General features: G+C 44.4%; 1 protein-coding gene across 6 annotated transcripts in view; it reads right to left on the bottom strand.

Annotated features, from left to right (window-relative positions):
* LOC128875402 (protein neuralized) overlaps nucleotides 1–19,788 on the bottom strand; it is an 87,312-nt gene that overhangs the window by 5,974 nt on the left and 61,550 nt on the right. For 4 of the 6 annotated variants that reach the window (XM_054120950.1, XM_054120949.1, XM_054120947.1 and 1 more), the window contains 2 exons: nucleotides 4,215–4,381; nucleotides 326–894 (listed from right to left, as the gene is read on the bottom strand). In XM_054120950.1, coding sequence (XP_053976925.1) covers nucleotides 326–894; nucleotides 4,215–4,381 — 736 coding nt within the window. Of the gene's footprint in view, nucleotides 1–325; nucleotides 895–4,214; nucleotides 4,382–4,976; nucleotides 6,809–18,485; nucleotides 19,221–19,788 lie in introns of those variants that run through there. The other 2 variants (XM_054120948.1, XM_054120946.1) reach the window with 2 other exon arrangements.

Below are 19,788 nucleotides of genomic sequence, written 5' to 3'. Positions count from 1 at the left end.
GTTGCGGTATCGCGACGTTTGGAAGCACGAGACGTCAGTTTAGGAGGGAAATTTGCCAATAAGTTAGGTTTTAGGAGAAGGGTTATAGGTGAGGGTTACTGGTTGTTTCGAGAAGGTAGTAAAGTACAGTATAAATAGACAGTTAATCAACGTTAAATAAGAAATAGTGTTAAGAATCGTCTAACTGTACAACACATCCAATTCTTGGGATGTTTGGGATGAAGTCACGAGGGATGTAGGAAACAAAGGCCACGCCTGACATCTCGAATTAGGGTACAGGGGGCCCAATCAGCTTTAGATTATAATAGACCACATAGGTACTAACGGGTGGAAAGGTAACGGTGTGAAGATGACGCCTGCCGGTTGAAACCTGAGCCCTGGCAGCTCGACGTCGGGCTCGTGATGGATAGACATGCTCTGCATGGACGGAAGGATGATCCTCTCGAGGTCCCTGCCGGCGTTGCTGGCATCGTCCATGGCCGAGTGCCTGCTGTGCTGCGCATTGTCCTCGTTGCTATGCTCGGCGCCTCTCCTGATGTTGTTGAAGTGCTGTCTGTTGGGATCGACGAACTCGATGGCGGTGGTGTTGCCGTAGACGTCGATGATCGTCCATAAGGGGCCGCGAGTCTCCACGCCGCTGAAGAACACGCCATTTTCTTCGCCGTTCACGCCGAAGTGGACGTCGCCGGCCGACGTCACGTAGTAGAACAGGACGGCGTCTCTGTCTGCCACCTTCTCGGTCAGAGCCTTCGCCCAATAGCCTGGTTTGTTCGTCAAGTCTGGACAGGCGTACCTGGGCAGACCGTTTCGAAGGTTGATGGGGTCGTTGCTCGTGAAACCGAACCTTATCACGCCGCTCCAGTTGTCGGAGATCTCGAGGAACTTGACGCACACCTGGAATTAAAAATGAAAGGTTGGTATAGGTATCACAGAATTTTCTTGAGATTTATAAAATACCCAGGGAGCGCTCTTGCTGAATCAGAAAGCGAGGTTGGATTTTAAATAGCGAGCATGGCGGAATGAAGATGGCTGATCCAATATGGCGGTCGAGAAATTTGAAAATTTCCAATTCTCCGTATCTTTTATATAATTATTATTTTATATCGGAAGAGACAAGCGAAGAAGAAACGTGAGAAAATTCTGAAAAATACTTTAGGGTGTCCCGAGTATGTCTAAATTTTTGTTTGGATGTTCTTGATGGTCGTACGGATATTTAACTTTTTTCGTGAAAAGCACAATTGTCGATCGCGTGATTATTTCACAGCTCTTCGCTAAAATTGAATTAACTGGGTGTCTTGCGTTACTCGAGATCGAAAGTGGCGTCGTGCCTGAGGGGTTAATAAGATCCCCGAGGGAGTGGCCCGAGCGTGGGTGACCGAGGATGAAGCTGAGTGATGAGAAACTATCTCCTAGGTCTCTACTCTAGCTATCAGTGTCATCAGATACCGTTCAAAGGAGAAAAGATGACCAGAATTGAAGTAAAAAAAAAAAAAAAAATGAAGTAAATTTATATCGATAAAAATCACACGTCCTGGAGAATAATTCTTACCGAGAATAAGGGTCATTCTGTCAGAACCGACTAGGGTTAAACGTAGGTTAGGTTAAGACGAGGAATGGGTAAAATAAAGGAAATTCTTCAAGAGTTTCCAACATAGTATCGAAAGACTATAAATCAAAGTAGGTATTCTTTATAAGGCTGGTGGCCTACAAATCCTAATGGGTATCAGACGTGCCCAATCATTGTGACCTTATGGTCCCTACATTCCTGTGACGCACGTTTTGAATACTTTTTAATAAACTTGATTCATACGATTTTTTTCAAAGCATTAATTATCACAGTTTCCTCTTCTATAAAGAAAAAGGTCTGTGGCATAAATTCCCGTGTTTTTCCTCTGCAAATTTTTCGATCAATTGCTTTAGTCACACTGCTACCATTTATTTCGAATAAGTAAATAATGGAGGATGAAGCAATTTGTAATACATTCGGTGTTTAATCAATTAGAGATACAGTAAATTCTGAAACACTCACGACACCAGCGACGAGACACCGGTGTCACGCGAATATTGATCGCACAGCCTCGCATAATTGAAACCCGAGCTGTGGGTGTCGACGACGTGGAATTAAATCAATCTCTGTGTTCCTCAGAAGCGAACTGGGGAGCCCTTTTCAACCTTTCGTCGCGTATCCGTGAATAATTGGACGGATCGTGTCTCTAATAGAACCTTGATCGGTACACCTGTTCCTATTGCTTTCGATAAAGTTGCAACGGTTGCAGTTATTATAAAATTAAATAAAAACGAACAATGCGGCGGAGATATTTCCAAGGTCCGTAAACCTGGTGCTCGCGTTAAAAAAATACGATTTAATTTCTATTTTAACTCTATATAATTTCAGCTGGCAATTTCTAATCGCAACATCGCGAATCTCGTCGAAGGAAAGACTTTTTCGCCAGCCGGTTGAGGCCACGGTTGTATCGCAAGACCGAACGTGACGAAAATCTCAAGGGCGATAGTAAACGACGGGGCCTAGTTACGAAATATCGAATCCGAACGCTGCGTTCCTTCTCCGAGAACGGAAAGCCTCTAAACGCCCGCCGTTGTTTCGACGAGCTGCTCATTTTTTACGATACACGACAGTGGATGACTGTCGAGGGAAACGAGCGAACGGTGCGATTTGAAAATGCTCCCAGGGAAAAACGAGGCTCGGAGGCAGTCCGGAGAAAGCTGCTTTTCAATTTCGAAACAATGCCTTTCCACAGGAATACGAACAGTGTTCTTATTGTTGAGGCGTGAAGTATAGAGGCAAATAAATATCGACTGTTGACGATTGTTCCGATGACATTCCGTTCGGTTAGCAACGTTAACTTCCATGCCTCGAAGGGACCAATTACTATCGCGTTCGAATAAGAAAGCTGATCGACCAATTAACGCCCACCGTGTCTCTTATTCGCGAGACGTCGAATTACCGTGGATCGTTTCTGATCGAACGCAGGGAATCCAATTCCAAGGCGTTTAAGTGAAATCCAGTGAAGAGAACCTTCGAATGCCTCGCCCACGCTTCCAATCTCCACTCTGCGGGAAAGGGGAGGAGGGAAGAAGGATGAAAGGAGACCTAGCGTACGCAACTTCGTAGACGCGTACCTACAATGTCCTGGAGTGTAACAGCGACAGGGGGCAATCTGATCATTTTTTACTATTTTTTACACCGATGCGTACGCCATTTTATTGGCCATTAAAAATCGCAGAGATTTTGTTCTAGAAATATTTTTATAAGTGGAATACTTTGAGAGATACGATGGAAACAATTTCTCGCGATACTTGGCGACGATTCGCTGTGGTTTCCGTGCGGGTGAATATTTTTCTATGAAAATTGGCAGAAATATTGTTGAGGGGATGTACTGTTTAATATACGTATGGGAAATTTATACTGGACGTTTGGTATCGTCAGAAAAAATTCTCAAACACCGTTACTTTCCCTAGTCCGAAGTCCTGAACAAATTCTAAACTCAACATATTTTCATGAAAATTGAAGGAAGTATTCCTCACAGTACGTACTCTGACTGTATCCATGAGTTATATATGGTGAACGCATTGCGTGTATTCCTTCCCATGGTTACAATGGATGGGATTAGTTGGATATGGACAAGTTGCGAGGGAAATCGACGAGCGAACGCTAAACCGTCGGCCCACACGTGAAATAGCTGGCCTCCTCAGGGTCGCTCAGACACGACTCAGCAACGGTTTAATAGACAGGGAATGCAAACAACTGCTCTGTCGAGTGGAACAAAAGTCACCCGATTCTCACAATTAAGCGTCGCTCTGGCGTATACGATTTGCTGGACGAGTGGCAACGGCGACGAGGAAACACGGAAAAATGGCAGTTTTTCCTCTCTCCAACCGCGGCGGAAAATCTACCTTATTCAGCGAGCGACTCGCTCGATTACCTCGACTATTTGCTACGGGACTCCTAGTCGGTCGGAAAATGCGCGGGGATTTTTTTTTTTAATTGTACTTTCTAAAGGTGAAATTAAATCCACGATTTTTCTGGGTGTATTCAAATTATTGTTGGAAGTTTGACTCTCCTAAAGGTTAACATATTTATATTTACAAATGAAATTTTGTTTGAATTCGACTTTTTAGAGGTGAAATTAAATCCACGATTTTTCTGGATGTATTCAAATTATTGTTGGAAGTTTAAGTACTGAAAAATTCACCTTCTCGCCGACTCGTACGGGCCTGGCGCTAAACGTGATGCCCTTGCAGAAGCTTTCGTGTCTTCTGGCGATGGTCCCGCCATTGCAGAGCGTGATATTGTCGCCATGAACCTGATGGAACGTCAACGGTGGTAGATTGTTGGTACCTGCACTGGACGATCTTGGTGCTGCAACAAGAACAAGAAGTACTCATTAGTTACTGATCTACGTTTCGCTAATATTTCATCGGAGGGAATTTTTCTTTGTAGGACAAGAGTGATTAAAACAGTAAATTCACTGGAAAAGGAGTCATGGTGTCGGGTCTAATTCCAACAGTTAGAATCACACAATTTCCAAAAGAAACTCCTCTCTACTAACACGTGACTAATCACACAAGACTCCTCGACTCTTTGTTTTGTATCCACTTTTAAATATTATAATTACATTTAAAAAAAAAGAGGTATATTTATATTTATATTTGAGACGAAAAAATATTTTCAATATTTAACAAGTGCTACAATATGCACTTTTGCAGTTAATTATTGATTTAAAGAGACACGAAAAAAGAATATATAAATATAAATATCGATGCTAGAGGGTTAGTTAGTTTCACCCACGACGGAAAACTCGCGGAAAGAAAGCGGGTTTCGCCGTCGGAAAATTCCTGAACTCGCTTCTAGCGAAACAAAAGCGTGGAAGGAGAGAGAGCGAGGCGGCGCAATGGGGAGGGACGGAGAAAGAGGAAAGGTGGAATTCGATCGAGAAACTGAAATGCAAAACCACCTCTCGAAGCAGGCCGAGCGTTTCCACGTCGGTATTTCATAACTCGTTGATACGGAATGCGTGGATATTCCCGCCAGGATATTCCCAGGGTGCATTCAGGATACGCTTGGACCGTGACTGGGCCTGGGGAACCACGCGAATCCATGAGTTGATTGCTCCTGGACGCTCGAATGTCGACTGCTATTGGGTCGGACATTGGGCATCGATTCTCAGGGAATTCCAGATTATCGTTCTTTGAATTTCAGTAGGTCAAGCTTTTGGGGAGAGTTGGTCCTGTTGTAAATATTTTTTTTTTCTTTTTTTTTTCGAGGGTTGATTTTTAGAGAAATCTGGCTTCTAAGATGTGGCTGAGTTCGCGACTTTAGATAGTGGTCCTCGATATTATGTTTAAGATTTTGTTTTTATTATAAGATGTTTATTCTAAAAGTAATTGATAGATGTGCATTGGATAGAATTTGTCTCGTCTTGCAAATGGATCGTGTAAAATAATTTAGTTCCAATAATTGACACTATGGCGACACTTTCCGGCACTTTTAACTCGGGCAAACAAGTCGACACACGATAGACCCTCAGGAAGTCGATAAGACAATTTTTAAGATAATGTTTTATCTTCGTTCTCGATAGCACTAATTACCAAGCTAACAAGGAAATTGAATTTTGTTGTCAGAGTCTCGCTACCCACAATTATCACCGTAACAGTTTCACTTTTAAATATGTATACATATATGTACATAAAAGAAAAACAATGTTCCTCGTCAATGACACGAACCGACACTCTCCTTCGATCGATCAAAATTAAAATTCTTTAAAAAATATCACACTCCGTTCAAAAGTTTCACAAGAAACCAATTCAAAAAAAAAAAAGAAAAATAATAACGATAATAAAAATACGCACAAAAGTGCCACTGAATCTTGTTAACAAAAATTGAGATACGATAACAATGAAATACCTCCACAAAATCACATTAAATAAAGAAGATAAAAACGAATAAAACAACGGTCTATCCACAAAATTGCACAATCACCTTCTGAATAAAATCGAGAAACAATAACGATGGAAGATTCGCACAGGTGAGTATAGAAAAGGTGTAACTAGAACGAGGACCACGACCAGCGCGACCGACAGTCTAGTTCCGACTGAGTGTCGATACGAGGATGGCGGCGGTATATCGCAGCCGATATCGTACGTGCGCCACGCACCGGAAACCGCACGTACCGTGGCGGAAGCGGCCGCAACAGAAGGAGGTGCGCATCGCTCCGAGGCGATCCGCTTTCTCCGCGAGCGGATGCGCGCCCGAAAACCGCTAACAATGACCGACAACAGGAAACGAGACGAGGAGAGGAGAGGCTCTGCTCGACTTTTGCGGGCTTTCGCGTCTTTCGCCTGAACAGTAAATCGTAGCAGAACACCTTCGAACTTTTTCCCGGTACTTTTCCCACTCGGCAACTTTAATGGAAGCAAGCTATCTTCCATTTAATTGGAAGTTAAGAACGATATAATATTTTTTCAGAGCAGTCGAAAGTGGAAGTTATTTTGTGAGTATTTAAAGGCGGCTTCCGTTTGGTGAGAAGATGAAAATTTTGGAAAAATAACGATCAGCAACAGGCAGTAACTCGAGCCCTGGCTTTATTCGATTTTTGCTGGCTTCGCGTGCCACCTCGAATGTCATAACGGATTCGTGATCCTTTCTAAAGGAAGGATCCGAGGTACGAGGTTCTCCGCGAAACGGAGATGCGCTTACACGGGTTCCCGGCGACTTCCGGTGTTCCGCTCTTTCGAGAGAATTTCACACACTCTTATCTGAATTTTGTCCTCGCACTTATTTCGTAATTAATTATCGTTCCACGTACAAAAGGATTATTATAGAGTATAATATTACAAGGGTAGCATCCTCGAAATTATTGTTACACTGCTTAATAAAATAATTCTACGATAACGAGCCACGTAGCAATTTAATTCCTGTAATTAATACTGTATTCTACGCGTTCTATATATAATAAATAAAAATCAATCATATCCCTACCCCTTCGTGACAAAAATCATTTCCACCGATCTATCGACACCGCGGCGAGCAGGTCACCAGGGAATATAGAAAAATCGCCAAGCGGCAAGAAGTAGCAGTCCCGGCATTTTCATTCGGCGCAATTGATCCGCTAACGAACCGAAACCGTGGCTCTGGTGATCCGCCAAGCCAGTCACGATCTATGGATCGCTGGCAAAAATACACTCGGACGTTGGGTTTCTCACGGTACAACTAAGGCGCGTATTACGAACCAGTCGGCCTCCGATTTCAATTTTTAATTCATCCGTCACCCTCGACCGACTGTTTTCAGGTTCTTTTTTTTTCTCCCTACCAACGAGCTTACCGTTAGCAAGCGGTCGAGAGGAAAAGAGAGGGAGCCTCTTGACGCAACGAACGAGCCTACGTTTTCCAGGATTCGAGTGGTATTATCGCCAAGGGATTGTAATAACAGCGAGAGAGGAACGATCGCGTGCACTCGGGGAACAGCTTCCAAGTTTTTGCGGATGTTCGACGTGCAACAGAGGGCATCGCTTTCGTGGGATCGAATATATCGGTCAAGTCGATGGGAAACGGGTTCTTCGACGCTCCAACACCGCGGTTTCCTTTTCTTTGCGCGCCCGGGGTTGTTTTGGTCGCCCGGAAAAGGTTCCTCCTCCCACCATCGCTAGAACCCTTTTCTCCTCAATAATTAAAAAAAAATGTATTCTCCCGCCATTAAATTTTCTTGCGAGTAAATATTTCTTCGGTATCGCACTCCTCTCTATTTTTACACAGTAATTACGGGCTACGTTCAACCCCCGACGCGTCTGCGTACTGATTTTGAAGAAAGATCCGCGCGATACGCTTCCTGTTAATAAACAGTCCATTGTTCCGCCGATTTACGCGCTCCCACGAGTTTTAATTTCACAGATCCCTATCGATTCCTGTTATATCACGCACACGATGGGACCACCGTTAATTTTAATTATGCAGTCGTGCCGTCAGTTGCGACACTGCTTCGTGTCGAATAGACGAGGGAAGCTTGCGTCGATTTATTTTTTGTAACTTTATGAGAGATTTCGATGTCAACCGACCTCGTGGGTCATCCAATTGGCGCGTCCCATAGGCGTACAAACCACGTGTTTTATGAATTTTTGTATAGGAAATTTAGTAGGACGAACGTAAGTTGAACTTCACAGCCGAAGGGGGTTCGATTTTCTTTTTATTTCAGACATCCAGTGTAACGACCCATTTCCGCGGTTTAGAACAGAGTCTCGACCGCCTCACTTTTCCTGATTGCTCGAGCGTATCCAACTTCGTGAGTTCATCGTGAAGGATGAGAAGGTTTTGCCAGGTGTGCCACGAGGTGATCAAAGTTGAGAGTCTTTCTCTAGGCTATGGAGGATGGAACTTCAACTGTGCCATGAGCACAGGGTAGAAATCCTCTTGTATCGACTCCACGAGCTCAGAAAGATTCAGTAATTCATTTCTAAGCGAGCCATGAGCTCCTCAAGGGTAGAAATCCTTCTTCCACCTTCCTTCCTTCTACTCCGCTACCTCGAAATCCTCTTCCACCTATCCCAACATCTTCCAAATCCCAAGAATCTTCTCCCAATCCTCCCAAGAGCCACAAGAGTCCTCAATCTTAGCTCCGAAGATTCCCGGAGACCTTCTTCCGCTGTACATCGTCGCATCTCTGTTGAAATCTCCGACTATTTCCCAACCATACATCGTCGTCCACCTCTTTCTATGGTCACCGTGTCGAAAGTAAATTCTTCTTCGTTCCTTCAGGTGACGACCACCCCCGCCGCCATTAGATAAAGCGACAATCGCAGGGGTTAAATGGAATCACGGTCTGTTTGGCGGGACAATTGGCAAGAAAGACGAGATGCAACGGTACACGTCGAGAGATTCCCACGGTGAATCGCGGCGTTATGGTCGGGGCGTCGAGGAAACGGCGTTACGCGACGTTCCGCGACTTCTTCCACGACTGTTGGAACGGTTCGCAGCCATGAAATCGACTGATTCGATCGAATGACGCGTGTCAACTGCTGTTCGACGCGAATTATGTTGTTTGGACTGTGGCCGACAATCTCTGACGACGTCATCATCTTTTACAGGTGGAGAGTTGGTTTATTAGATTGGCTTTGATGGACTACGAGCTTCTTTTGTTAGGACAGGTTGAATATATATTTAAAATCTGGTTCACAAATACGTAAATATAAGATACGTAAATTTATAAAGTAACACGTGGTTCACAGATCGGACGTTCCTCTGCGTAACTTGGTCTCCCACTGTTGATCAACGCTCGTTTCCGACCATCGGAAACCTCCGCCGAACGCCAGGCCTTTGTCCTGCGTTCGAACGTATCGATCCTCGCATTTCGTTCTCAAATATCGACTACAATACCCTGAATCGCTATCAGTTGGTAAAGTGTTTCTAATCTACAGTGTCAATTTTCAATTTTCTTTTGTTCTTGAACCCACATGGAATTTTTCCACGAGGTGTTGCGCGCATATTAATTCAAAATACGATTACTTTATACCAGAGTAAAGTGGTCCCGATCAACTTTGAAATGTACCAAAATTTAATTAAAAATATTTAGTAAATTTATTAACCAGACAAATCCAATTCTAATCAATAAATTGTTCATGCATATCCTGCTTATTGAAAGGAACCAAGAAACATAATTGGATACTAGATCAGGAACCAGCAGGGGCCCCAAAGAAGCCGCTTCGACGATCGCGCCCGGGTCACCGTCGATCATCGCGTATCTGACCTCGCGACCTCGACCTCGTCGATCCCCATGATCGACGAGGGAACGCGAACACCGTTAATAAGCGTTACACACGCCTAGCAGGCGTTTAACTCGCGGCGAACCTGATCACCTGGTGTAAGAGTTACCTCCTTACTAGGAGGAGACCGACTCGAGGAGAGACACGTCTACAGTTTTTCGATTACTCAACGAGCTGGCGCTAAACACGGCTTGAACTTGCGCCCCTAACACCGTCTGCGGCTTCCTGCACGTTCGATTTACGACGTGAACTATTTCGGAAATTCATCTAGAAGATACCAGCTAGGACCTGATTCATCAGAAGATAAGAATTTATGATAGAACCGGTCGCGAATTGTTGGAACAGTTCGAGGTGGTTATGCAAATTAAATTGTCTAGTCTGAGAGACTCTGAAGTGTCTCGCGGAATTAGTCGAGAAGAAAACGTTTGGCAGGTGAAAGTGAGCGAGAAAGCATAACAAAGACACGCTTGCACGCTTGTTGGTTCGCCTGGCCGCAATTAATGCTCGAGTATGAAACGAGCGATGGATATACTTTGTGTAAATCCTATTCTTGGAGTCTCGTTTCATTTAGCTGTGTAATTTCTGAGACCTCTCAGGCTGGAATACCAATGTCTATTTTAACATCGAGCCTTGTATTTACAGGGCCTCCATTTTTGTAGCGCTTGCTGATTTTTCTATCCCATTTAAGAGAAACTGGGGTAGTGCTGGAAATTATGATAAGCATTCGAAGGTACGCTCGCGAACGGAATCGTTTAGGCAAGCTTTTCCTCTATTAAGAACGTTTTCAGACGCTAATTTTTCAAGTGGAACGCGCTAATCGCTCCGCAAACTCAATCCATAACGATTCGCGAGAGCAGCTGAAAGTTTTTTTACAACGAACTGATTACGTATCTCGGTAGACGATCTCGCGCGGTTCTAGATTTTATACGTTCTCCATATTTTCAGGTATGCAACCGTGCTAACAAGCACGATTTCATAAACTAGCCTGAAACCGATCCGCGCTTCCTTATTTACAATTCATTTGCGGACTACCTTTTTGCTCTAGAAAATCCTGCCAACCCGGTGGAACGGGTTTTCCCCTTGCGTGACCAATAACAATGACGCGCAAAATTTTATTGTTTCACAGTTCCACTCTTATTGCGAAACGAAACTAATAAAATGGTCGATACCTCTTTCCACAGTTCACGTTTAAATTCCTATATGTGAAGCAACTCGTTCCACAACGCTAATAAAAACCTTGAATATTTCGTTAAAAATTGAATGTTTCAAGGAACGAAGATTTTATATGTTCCACCGCAGTTGGACTCGTGTCGTTCGTGTACGTCGCATGAGTTCTTAGGAAAGGACGCGCGAACGTCTCTAATCGCGCGCGTTGCCAAGCGCGGATCGATCGTGCACGTAAATCGCGACTCTCAATGAGAGCCATGCCAGTAATTGGTCTATGCCCGCGCCTATGTTGCCATTCGCCGGTTCATCTCGTGGGAAACTCGTGACACACATTTGCACGGAAGTGTACCTCACGGCGTAGATCCTTGGATCTGACGCGCGCGCTCCCCGCGAATATCCTGCGCGATCTACGCGAATCCTGATGCCCAACGCGCGACTCCATCTCGTCGATGGGCGTTATCCCGGCTTCTCTACGACTCGTGGCGATCAGAAACGATGTTTTATAGAAATAAAAGTGATTTATTCGGGAACGGAAGAGAATAATAAAATTCTTAGTCTTTTGTCACGAAATATTTAATTTTCTAATTTTCTGATTGTCTGATTTTTCAACTTTCTGATATCTTAATTTTCTAATTTTTTAATTTCCCAACTTCTTAGTCTCTTAATTTCTTAATTCTGCGATTAAAATAATTTTTTCTCGTTCTAGGTCCGTCCGGTAAAAAGTAACCACCGAATCGTCACGATTTACGTGAAAGCCGCGTTTTAAAATGTGAAACGCGAAACAGGTACGTGGATCTTTTTGCGGAGGCGTTTCTGCGACGCCGAAAATGGAGGCACAAAGATGTCTATCGGCGGTGAAAGTAATTAATCGAGTACGTAGAATGAATTCGGTAAGAAAAATTAAATACGCCAGGATCCGGTTACTTTAATGCTCGCTGCTCTATTAGAGTCTCAGACGTCATTATACTACCGTAGGCTGCTCGAACAGTGTGAAATCGTTGCGGACAAGTAAGGAAGCTACCTTCAAAGGAGTGAAATTACGTAGGCGATACCGAACAGAGAGTTAAATGAATAATTAACGAATTGAAACTCCCAAATATGTATTCTCGTGGGATTATTGTAGGTCGATTCGAATAAATATTCTGTATGGAAATATTTTATTCGCATTTCTTGGTTCAAAACTTCCTAATTTCTATTTCAATTCCATGATATCCACAAAATCAAAATTTTCGAAATATTAATTCGATCTTCGTGAAAATATTACCAACGAATTGGTGACGTTTCCTCGATGAAAATGAGCCCAAACACGACACCATTCGAAGTATTTTTACTCAAACATTTTTTTTAACGATTCAAAGTCATTCGAATGACGCGCAAGTGAAGATAGTCCGAATGAGGTCGAGTTTGGACTCATTTTTATAGGGAGAATCTCACCAATTTGTTGATGAGACTCCAATTTCACGAAAATGGTACTTGAAAATCCTAATTTTTATTAATATTTGAAATCCTATTAAACATTAACTGGAATCGTTCCGAACCTGTTACAGAGGGACTTTTAACGAGGACTGGCTACTCCGACGAGAATACCAAACGGATCGAGAGTAAAACATTTAGAGACCAACTATTATCACCGCGCCAAAGTGAAAGTAATTTGTTCCATAGGGAGTCGGGGCGCCGATGCAACAATGCCGCCTCCGCGATGTGAACGCGATGTCCTTTGCACGATGTAAATAAACGGAGCCTTGACCGAGCTAGCAAAACACCCGACTCCGTTCGCAAGAACTTCTATTTCTGGTGTCTCGACGCGTAGAAAATTGCGAATTGCGCTCGATTGGCGCATCCTGATGTTTACCACGAGTTCGACGAACCCCTTCTCAAAGAAAATTGGCTGACGAGAAAAGTGCTCGGTAAATGCCACTTAATCTTCGTTGTTTCATTCCACCGTCCACGTACCATAATAGAAAACATTAACCCGCGCAACAGACGCGATTAATTCTTCAATGAGTACGAGGTAAACTAACAAAAGAAATACGAGGTACTAAAAGGATCGATGAATGAGAAGATTCGTCCTCGATTTGTAATTTATGACAGGTTCGAGTCCCCGACAGAGGAATAGCAGTCAAAGGCCAGACGCATTCTACGCGCAATTTCTCAGGCTAGACGAGTGTTTGCCTCTTCTACTCGTTTTCGTCTCCCGGCTACGCGCTCCCTAATTGGATAAAACCGCGTCATCGTCTTGGGGTCGGTGCATGGAACTTTACCTAGGCCTCTCGTCGACGAGGAGCGTGCGACCTGAGGTTCCAGGCAAATGACATCCAAGCACACTAACGACGACAGGTTTGAAACGTTTCACTCCGACGTGAAACGAGAGTTTCTATTACCGTAGGTGCCATTTTTGGGATGGGAAGACCGTTCTTGGGGTTGCGGTGCTATTTTCGAGATGGGTTGCCATTTTTGGAACTGGGTGTCGTTATTGTTACCATTTTTGCAAAACTCTTAGGACCTCCATCAGACACCTTTCTAGAGTCTCGATAGGAGGATAGTCTCGATCGAATTCGAGATAGGATGGCATTTTTGTTAAACTTCTAGTATCTCTATTAAATCACCTTTTCCAACATTGAGTAACTCTAGCAATCGCTCTCGAGTCGCTCCAACTTTCTAGAACCTCGATCCATCCAAATTCGAGATAGAATGCCATTTTTGGGGTCATTTTGGGTGGCATTTTTGTTAAACTCCCAGCACCTTCATCAGAGGCCGCCTTTTCCAACATTGAGTAACTGTAGCAATCGCTCTCGAGTCGGTCCAACTTTCTAGAGCCTCGATCCGACCGAATTCGAGATCGTAGGAACAGTCCAGTGACGTGATCGGGTCTGGGTCGCGTGCTGTCGAGGATGTGCCGCTTTCAACGAGGCAGTCGTCTCGACCCGGGTGGGATCAAGCACTCGAGGTACTGTTAAGCAGTACTGCCACGCCGAGGAAGTTGAAAACTCTCCGTCGGATCGTTTCCCCGTGTAAAGGAGCGTACACACAGATCCAGGAGGGGCCTTGTTCCCACGCCCGACGCCGTGATCTTTGCCGAGCTACTTAGTCCTCGGCTAGAAGGAGCTTCCCCTACCCCCGGCCGTCGTCGTTCCGCTCCCTGACTCACCTTTCGGTTCTTTCTCTTCCTCTCTCGCTTCGCTAGGCTCCTGTCGCTATCCTGAAACCGGAGGATACCTCTTTCTGCGCTCCTCGACGACTATGTGGGTTACGTAAGGTGGCAATGCGCGAGCCTCGCGGCACGTTCGAGTAATAATAACGCGTACGAGGTGCAGCGAACCGGTGAACGGGAATAGCCGTGGCGAACGAGCGCGAAGGAGGACGAGAAACGGAGATGCACGGAGTTTCTCGAGAGCAGGAAGTCTTGTCTCAACCCTTGAGCCGCTGTCGAGAGCCGTAACCCAACTAACCGTCGTAGACGCTTATCTTTGAAGGATATTTGGGACCGAGGTCTGTTTGTCGCGAGGAGAGTTTAACGGTAACGATAAATTTCTCTCTCGTTCTTGAGAGTTCTATAAAACATATTCTCAATTCCTTGTACTTAAATTATCGTTAATAAATTGCATTTCGATGGAGAGACTTTACAATGTCGTAACACCATCAAATGCGATTCTTTCTTTCGACTGAAATATTTAATAACCCCCTTCTGCAACTTAAACGTGACTCGCAGTTCCGCTGTCTAAAGCTTCGCAAAACAAACTCCTCCTAACGTGCCAGCCATTAAAGTGTAATTTCGAGTGTCCAAAGACCAACTTCGCGCAAATGCGCGCTTAAAGAAACGGGAGATTTCAACGCGTGGTAAGCGACGTGCGGTTACGCGGCGTCTCGGTGGAACGGAACGAAAGAAACGGAAAATGCCTCCGAGCTGCACAGGTTTGAAGTGATCAGAGAGAGAGAAAGAAAGAGAGAGGCGAAAGAAGAAGGGCTCGCGCGATGCACCGATCGTAAACAATCGCGATATTAAGCTAACATCCAACACGCGACTGGGAAATGTTTGCCGGGACGATTAGGAGCGAGGTTTCTCGAACTTGAAGGAATCGCTGGTATGCGAGGAGAATCGATACCTCGATGAATGTTATCTCGAGTCGCGAACGATGCGACCGCCTCCGCGATAACGGGTCGTTAGGTCTTCCAGTTCCAGCCAACAACCGCAATTTCGTCAACGATTTTTCTATTTTCGAAATTACACATCTGGCCTCGCGTTCGATCGCGAGGTCGGTTGATATCTCGAACGCCTCGGTTCCCAGATACGGGAAATCGTTTTACGGTGCTGGCTTTACCGATACCGACGAGGTGGAGCGTTTACGAGGAATTGGCGTGAACCTACTTTCCAAGGGGAAACGCGAAAGAGAAAATTACAGGCACTGGTAATATCGTTATTAATTGCTTGGCGGGGTAGCAACGCGAAGACTGTTGGATGGAATGCTACCTAGAACGCCGTGAAGATTCCTGCAGACATACTCGAGACAGGTTCGGAATAGATCGGAGCCTAGTTATCGTAGATGGTCGCGTGTTTTTCTTTTTTATTCTTGGATTGGAGTCGGTAACGCTCTTGGTACTTTTTGAGCTGGCGTCGTTTTAGGAGCCATTTTGAGAGCCGAGTGTGATAAAGGTATAACTTCGTAATTAACATATTTAGAGTAAAATGTAAAAAGGAAACGATGAGTGGGTTCGAAGTGTACACTATTTGTAGGACCGTGAGTTTTGTTTACAAGTGCAACGGTACATAGGTTGATTCCTTTCGTCAATCTACATAAACAAGTACCAGATTAACATGGTAAAAAAATTATTAATTCACGAGACACTTTAAACATGAATCGAATAACGAAGTTATAGCTTGTTATACTTACTCGGCCCGCCCGGTACACCCACGAAACCCCTAATATAAACTACCTATAAAAACTAATTTAACCTCCAGCCCCTAAACCACTCCGCTCGCAACGGTTACCACGAGCGAAAGTATCCGTGCCAAATGTTCCAGAAGAAAAGCGTATTCCTCGGTCGGGGACCACGCCACCCCCAAGGATCTCCGCGCAAAGCCCACATGGCCCAGGACGACAAGTGCGTATTCCCATCGCGGCGCTTTTAACGCGGCCACCACGGCCAGCCATGGAACAATCGGATTAACGAAGTTAAACGGTAGGGTGGCGCGAGGAAATCCCTTTGGTCGACCCTCTGTTACGAATTCGCCGACGCATCTGTCGCGTTTCGCACGTGAAGACGCGCGGGGGTGGAGCAGCGTTTTCGAAGGAAATAAAACGAGAGCGTCTCGCTCTATCAAGGAGATTAAGTGCGATGGGGGGGAGGGGGAGGGGGAGGGAGAGAGAGAGAGAGAGAGAGCTCTGTTTACTCTGATCGGTAAACAACGGTGACACGTGCTTTTTCCTTCAGGGTATGATTAGTTTCGAGCTAATCGTAGATACACGAAGCTTAGGTGGATTTTTATTCGTACGACGGATCAATAAGACCGACACGCATTGATTGGAAGACGAGTATTCGATATAACGAGATATTTGGAAATAAATACATTTTTTTTATCAGACTTCTGCTAACTAAATGGAGTCGATTTACTGAAATTAATTGGAAGGCTCGAACAAAAATAAATTCTGATATAAACTTGCCTCGTTACATGGATAAAAATCACGTGAAATTTGGAACCTGGCGTTAAGACGACCCTGGACAAGCTTAGAATCACGTTCGTATATCACTAGTTACGCGAGACAATAAATTAAAGATCGACTATCTTTGTGGAAGTAACATCTTACGGAGATATATCGTACGGTATCATACGTTATCGATGCCATCAGATAACAATAAAGCCGTCTTGATACTTCGTATCAAATTACGTTTTTCTTTTTTTCTTTTCTTTTTTGGTTGGAGGAGGTGGGGGCAATTTGTGTAATCGACGACAATCCTATCAGGCTGAAATTTGTTCGTCAAGGGATACGCCACCGCGTAATACGCATCTAGTAGAGCTAATTTCCGCGCTCGTGCACTCCCTTTTCTCATGAAAATGCATAATTCATTCACACGCATACGCGCACTCGACTAACTAATTAAGCTGGAAACAAGCTAATTAGTATTCGCTCGTTTTCGAATAATTCAAACAGAAATACATCCAACGTACGCTAACCGAGAATTCCGACGTCCAATTACCACCGGCAATTATTAATTTTACTACTAGCATTATCCAATGTTAATTATTATCAAATACCGAGCAATTTTCGTATTAAATGGAGATTAGGAGCAGAAAGCCGGAGAAGAGCACTAGTATTAATAATTTATAATGAAAAATTGTTAGGAATTTATTTGGGTTTGGACTCTTTTAGAATCTATTAGAAAGTATTTAAACAATGAATTTACTGAACGTGTACAAGGAACGCGTACAAAATTTCTTTTTCGTATTTGTAATATTTAAAAATGAAGATTGGTATGTGAATTCTATCGAGTCGATTATTTAATTAAAACGGTAACGAAATTTGACATTAACTAAATTAATTCCCAGCTAGTGAACATTTATTCGATATCAATGAACTTATTAAAAAATTTGTTGAATGCATCCACGTGTCCAGTTAATCAACATTTATCCAACACCAATAACAAATTTCGCGACATCGATATCGACAAATTCCGATGTGGAACAAATGCTTTTTGTTCGTAAACGTAACGTCCCGTTGCTCGTTATTCGTTGTTTTTATCGGGTTTCCAGTCGAGCTCATTGGGTAATACAGGGTTAATCGCGATCGAAAGTTATCGACTGGAGTCACCTGCCCGCTGCGCCGCTTTCCACGAAATTTCGCAATCGCGATTTACGGACAGAAAAAAAAAAAAAAAAAAAACGCGACGGGTAAACGTAATTTCCGAGCTGACGCTTCAGCAAACAGTTCGTTGGAGTTTCGCGAAGAATGAGTCACGGGAGACGTGTTAATGAAATTCCACTTCCTTGGGCGACAAAGAGACGCGTGTCTCGCCTGCTGTTAAGAGTCGTGCCTTGTGCGCTAATTTCACGATCTAACCGTCCAACGGATCGAGCGATCAATGATCGCATCGACCTTCTCGAAATATCATTGCCTGTGATTAAATTGCTAATTACTAGACCGATGACTCCTATGCATTTACGATTTTTATGTAACGTGTGTTCGATATATTCTACTTTTAATTGATACGATAATATTGATATTTCTGCCACGGATTTCAAACATTACATTGTATCGTAAAAAGGTAAAATCCGCAGTATACTCGCGATAAACATCAAGAACAAACCGCTACACGTTCTTCGTCTTTCGTTACTCTGTTATTTCGCTACCACCACCATTGCGCGCGGTGACGTCACGAAAACCGTTTGCGTATTTATAAACACTCCTCGACGCACGTGCGTATTACGGCCCGAAAGACCCTAATGTCTTAGCGGGAGAGATGTCGCCAACAGCGAGGGGGAAGAGAAACAGAAAAAACGAACAAAAACGAAAAGTAACGAAGCTAAGGAATATGTGTTCTGTACTCACCGAATAAATTTCCTGAGAGCCTGAGCCGTGCCACTCTGGTGGCCCTATTGACGGTCAACGGTCTTCTAGGCCGTTGACAGGACAAAGACAGAGACAAAGCCATCGATACAATGGGCAACCATCCACGGCGTTAACAGAATTCAAGAGGGACCCGCGTACTTCGAGGAAAATCACGTGACGTTCCTTTTCGAATGGTTTCTCTGGGGAAGGTACAAGGAAAATGGAATGGTGGAATGTTACGATTCGCTCGATCGAATTCGTCGAACTTTGACCATCGCGCAACCGTACCGCCTTCTATACGAATTTCAAATTTATACCAATTACGATTCGCTCGATCGAGTTCGTCGAACTTCGAACATCGCGCAACCCCGCACCCCGCCTTCTACACGAATTTCAAGTTTATGCCGATATAAAAAAAATAGCTTCCGCTAAGTAAAAATCTATTTAAAAATTCTCTCTGATACTCACTATGCATCGACTCCTGTCTCTTTCGTACCCTACTTCGGAGCACTTCGATTCGAATTAGTAGCACTATGCGATACACTATACCTCTAACTTCTCGATCGGCCCAAAAATTCCCAAGTAGTCGAACAAAGAAAAGATTCGTCGATTTTTACGTAATTCTCCAAACCCAAGCAGTATTAGACAAAGAAAACCCTTCGAAAAGATTTCTCTTCGTCGTCTACAAGAAAAATTTCGTTGCGATACTCACGAGAGAACCCCCGTGCGTCCCGTTACGCGCGATCGATCGATTCCCCTTCGCTCAATATCCCTGACCTGAGATCCCGAAAAGGTGATTTAGAGGGGAGCGATGGGGCTGGAAGGAAGACGGAAGGAAGGAAGTGGCACGCGACCGTCCCATGACTGTCGTCGAGTTTTCTCTATCGAGGAGCGACGAAAGAATCGGGGGAGGAGGCCGCGGAGAAAAGGAACGCGAAATCGCGCACGGAGAAGACGGGAAAAGGCGGGCAGCTTGAACCACGCCGCTACAACGACTGGCTTCGTTGCAGAAGCAAACTCCCCATCTGCTGTGGTTCCGTAGCTGCCCCAACTCCCTGCTGTCATTACGTGCCCGTGTGTGTACGAGCGCACGCCCTTGTTCGTGAGCGTCCGTGTGCCATCTACCACGGTCGCGCTAGGGATTCGTGCGTGCCAGCAAGACGGACGTTCTAACTTCACCGAGCGGAAAGGTTGCGGTCGGATCGAGTCGATGTATCTTGGGGGATTATCTCACCTGACGGATAACGCGCCGATAACATGTTTTATATCTACTGGCGCCGACGACAGAGGCCTTTTATTCCAG

The sequence above is a fragment of the Hylaeus volcanicus genome, chromosome 4 (assembly GCF_026283585.1).
Source record: "Hylaeus volcanicus isolate JK05 chromosome 4, UHH_iyHylVolc1.0_haploid, whole genome shotgun sequence".
In the NCBI taxonomy this organism is placed as follows: Eukaryota; Metazoa; Arthropoda; class Insecta; order Hymenoptera; family Colletidae; genus Hylaeus; species Hylaeus volcanicus.
This window is presented reverse-complemented; position numbering and strand designations above follow the sequence as displayed.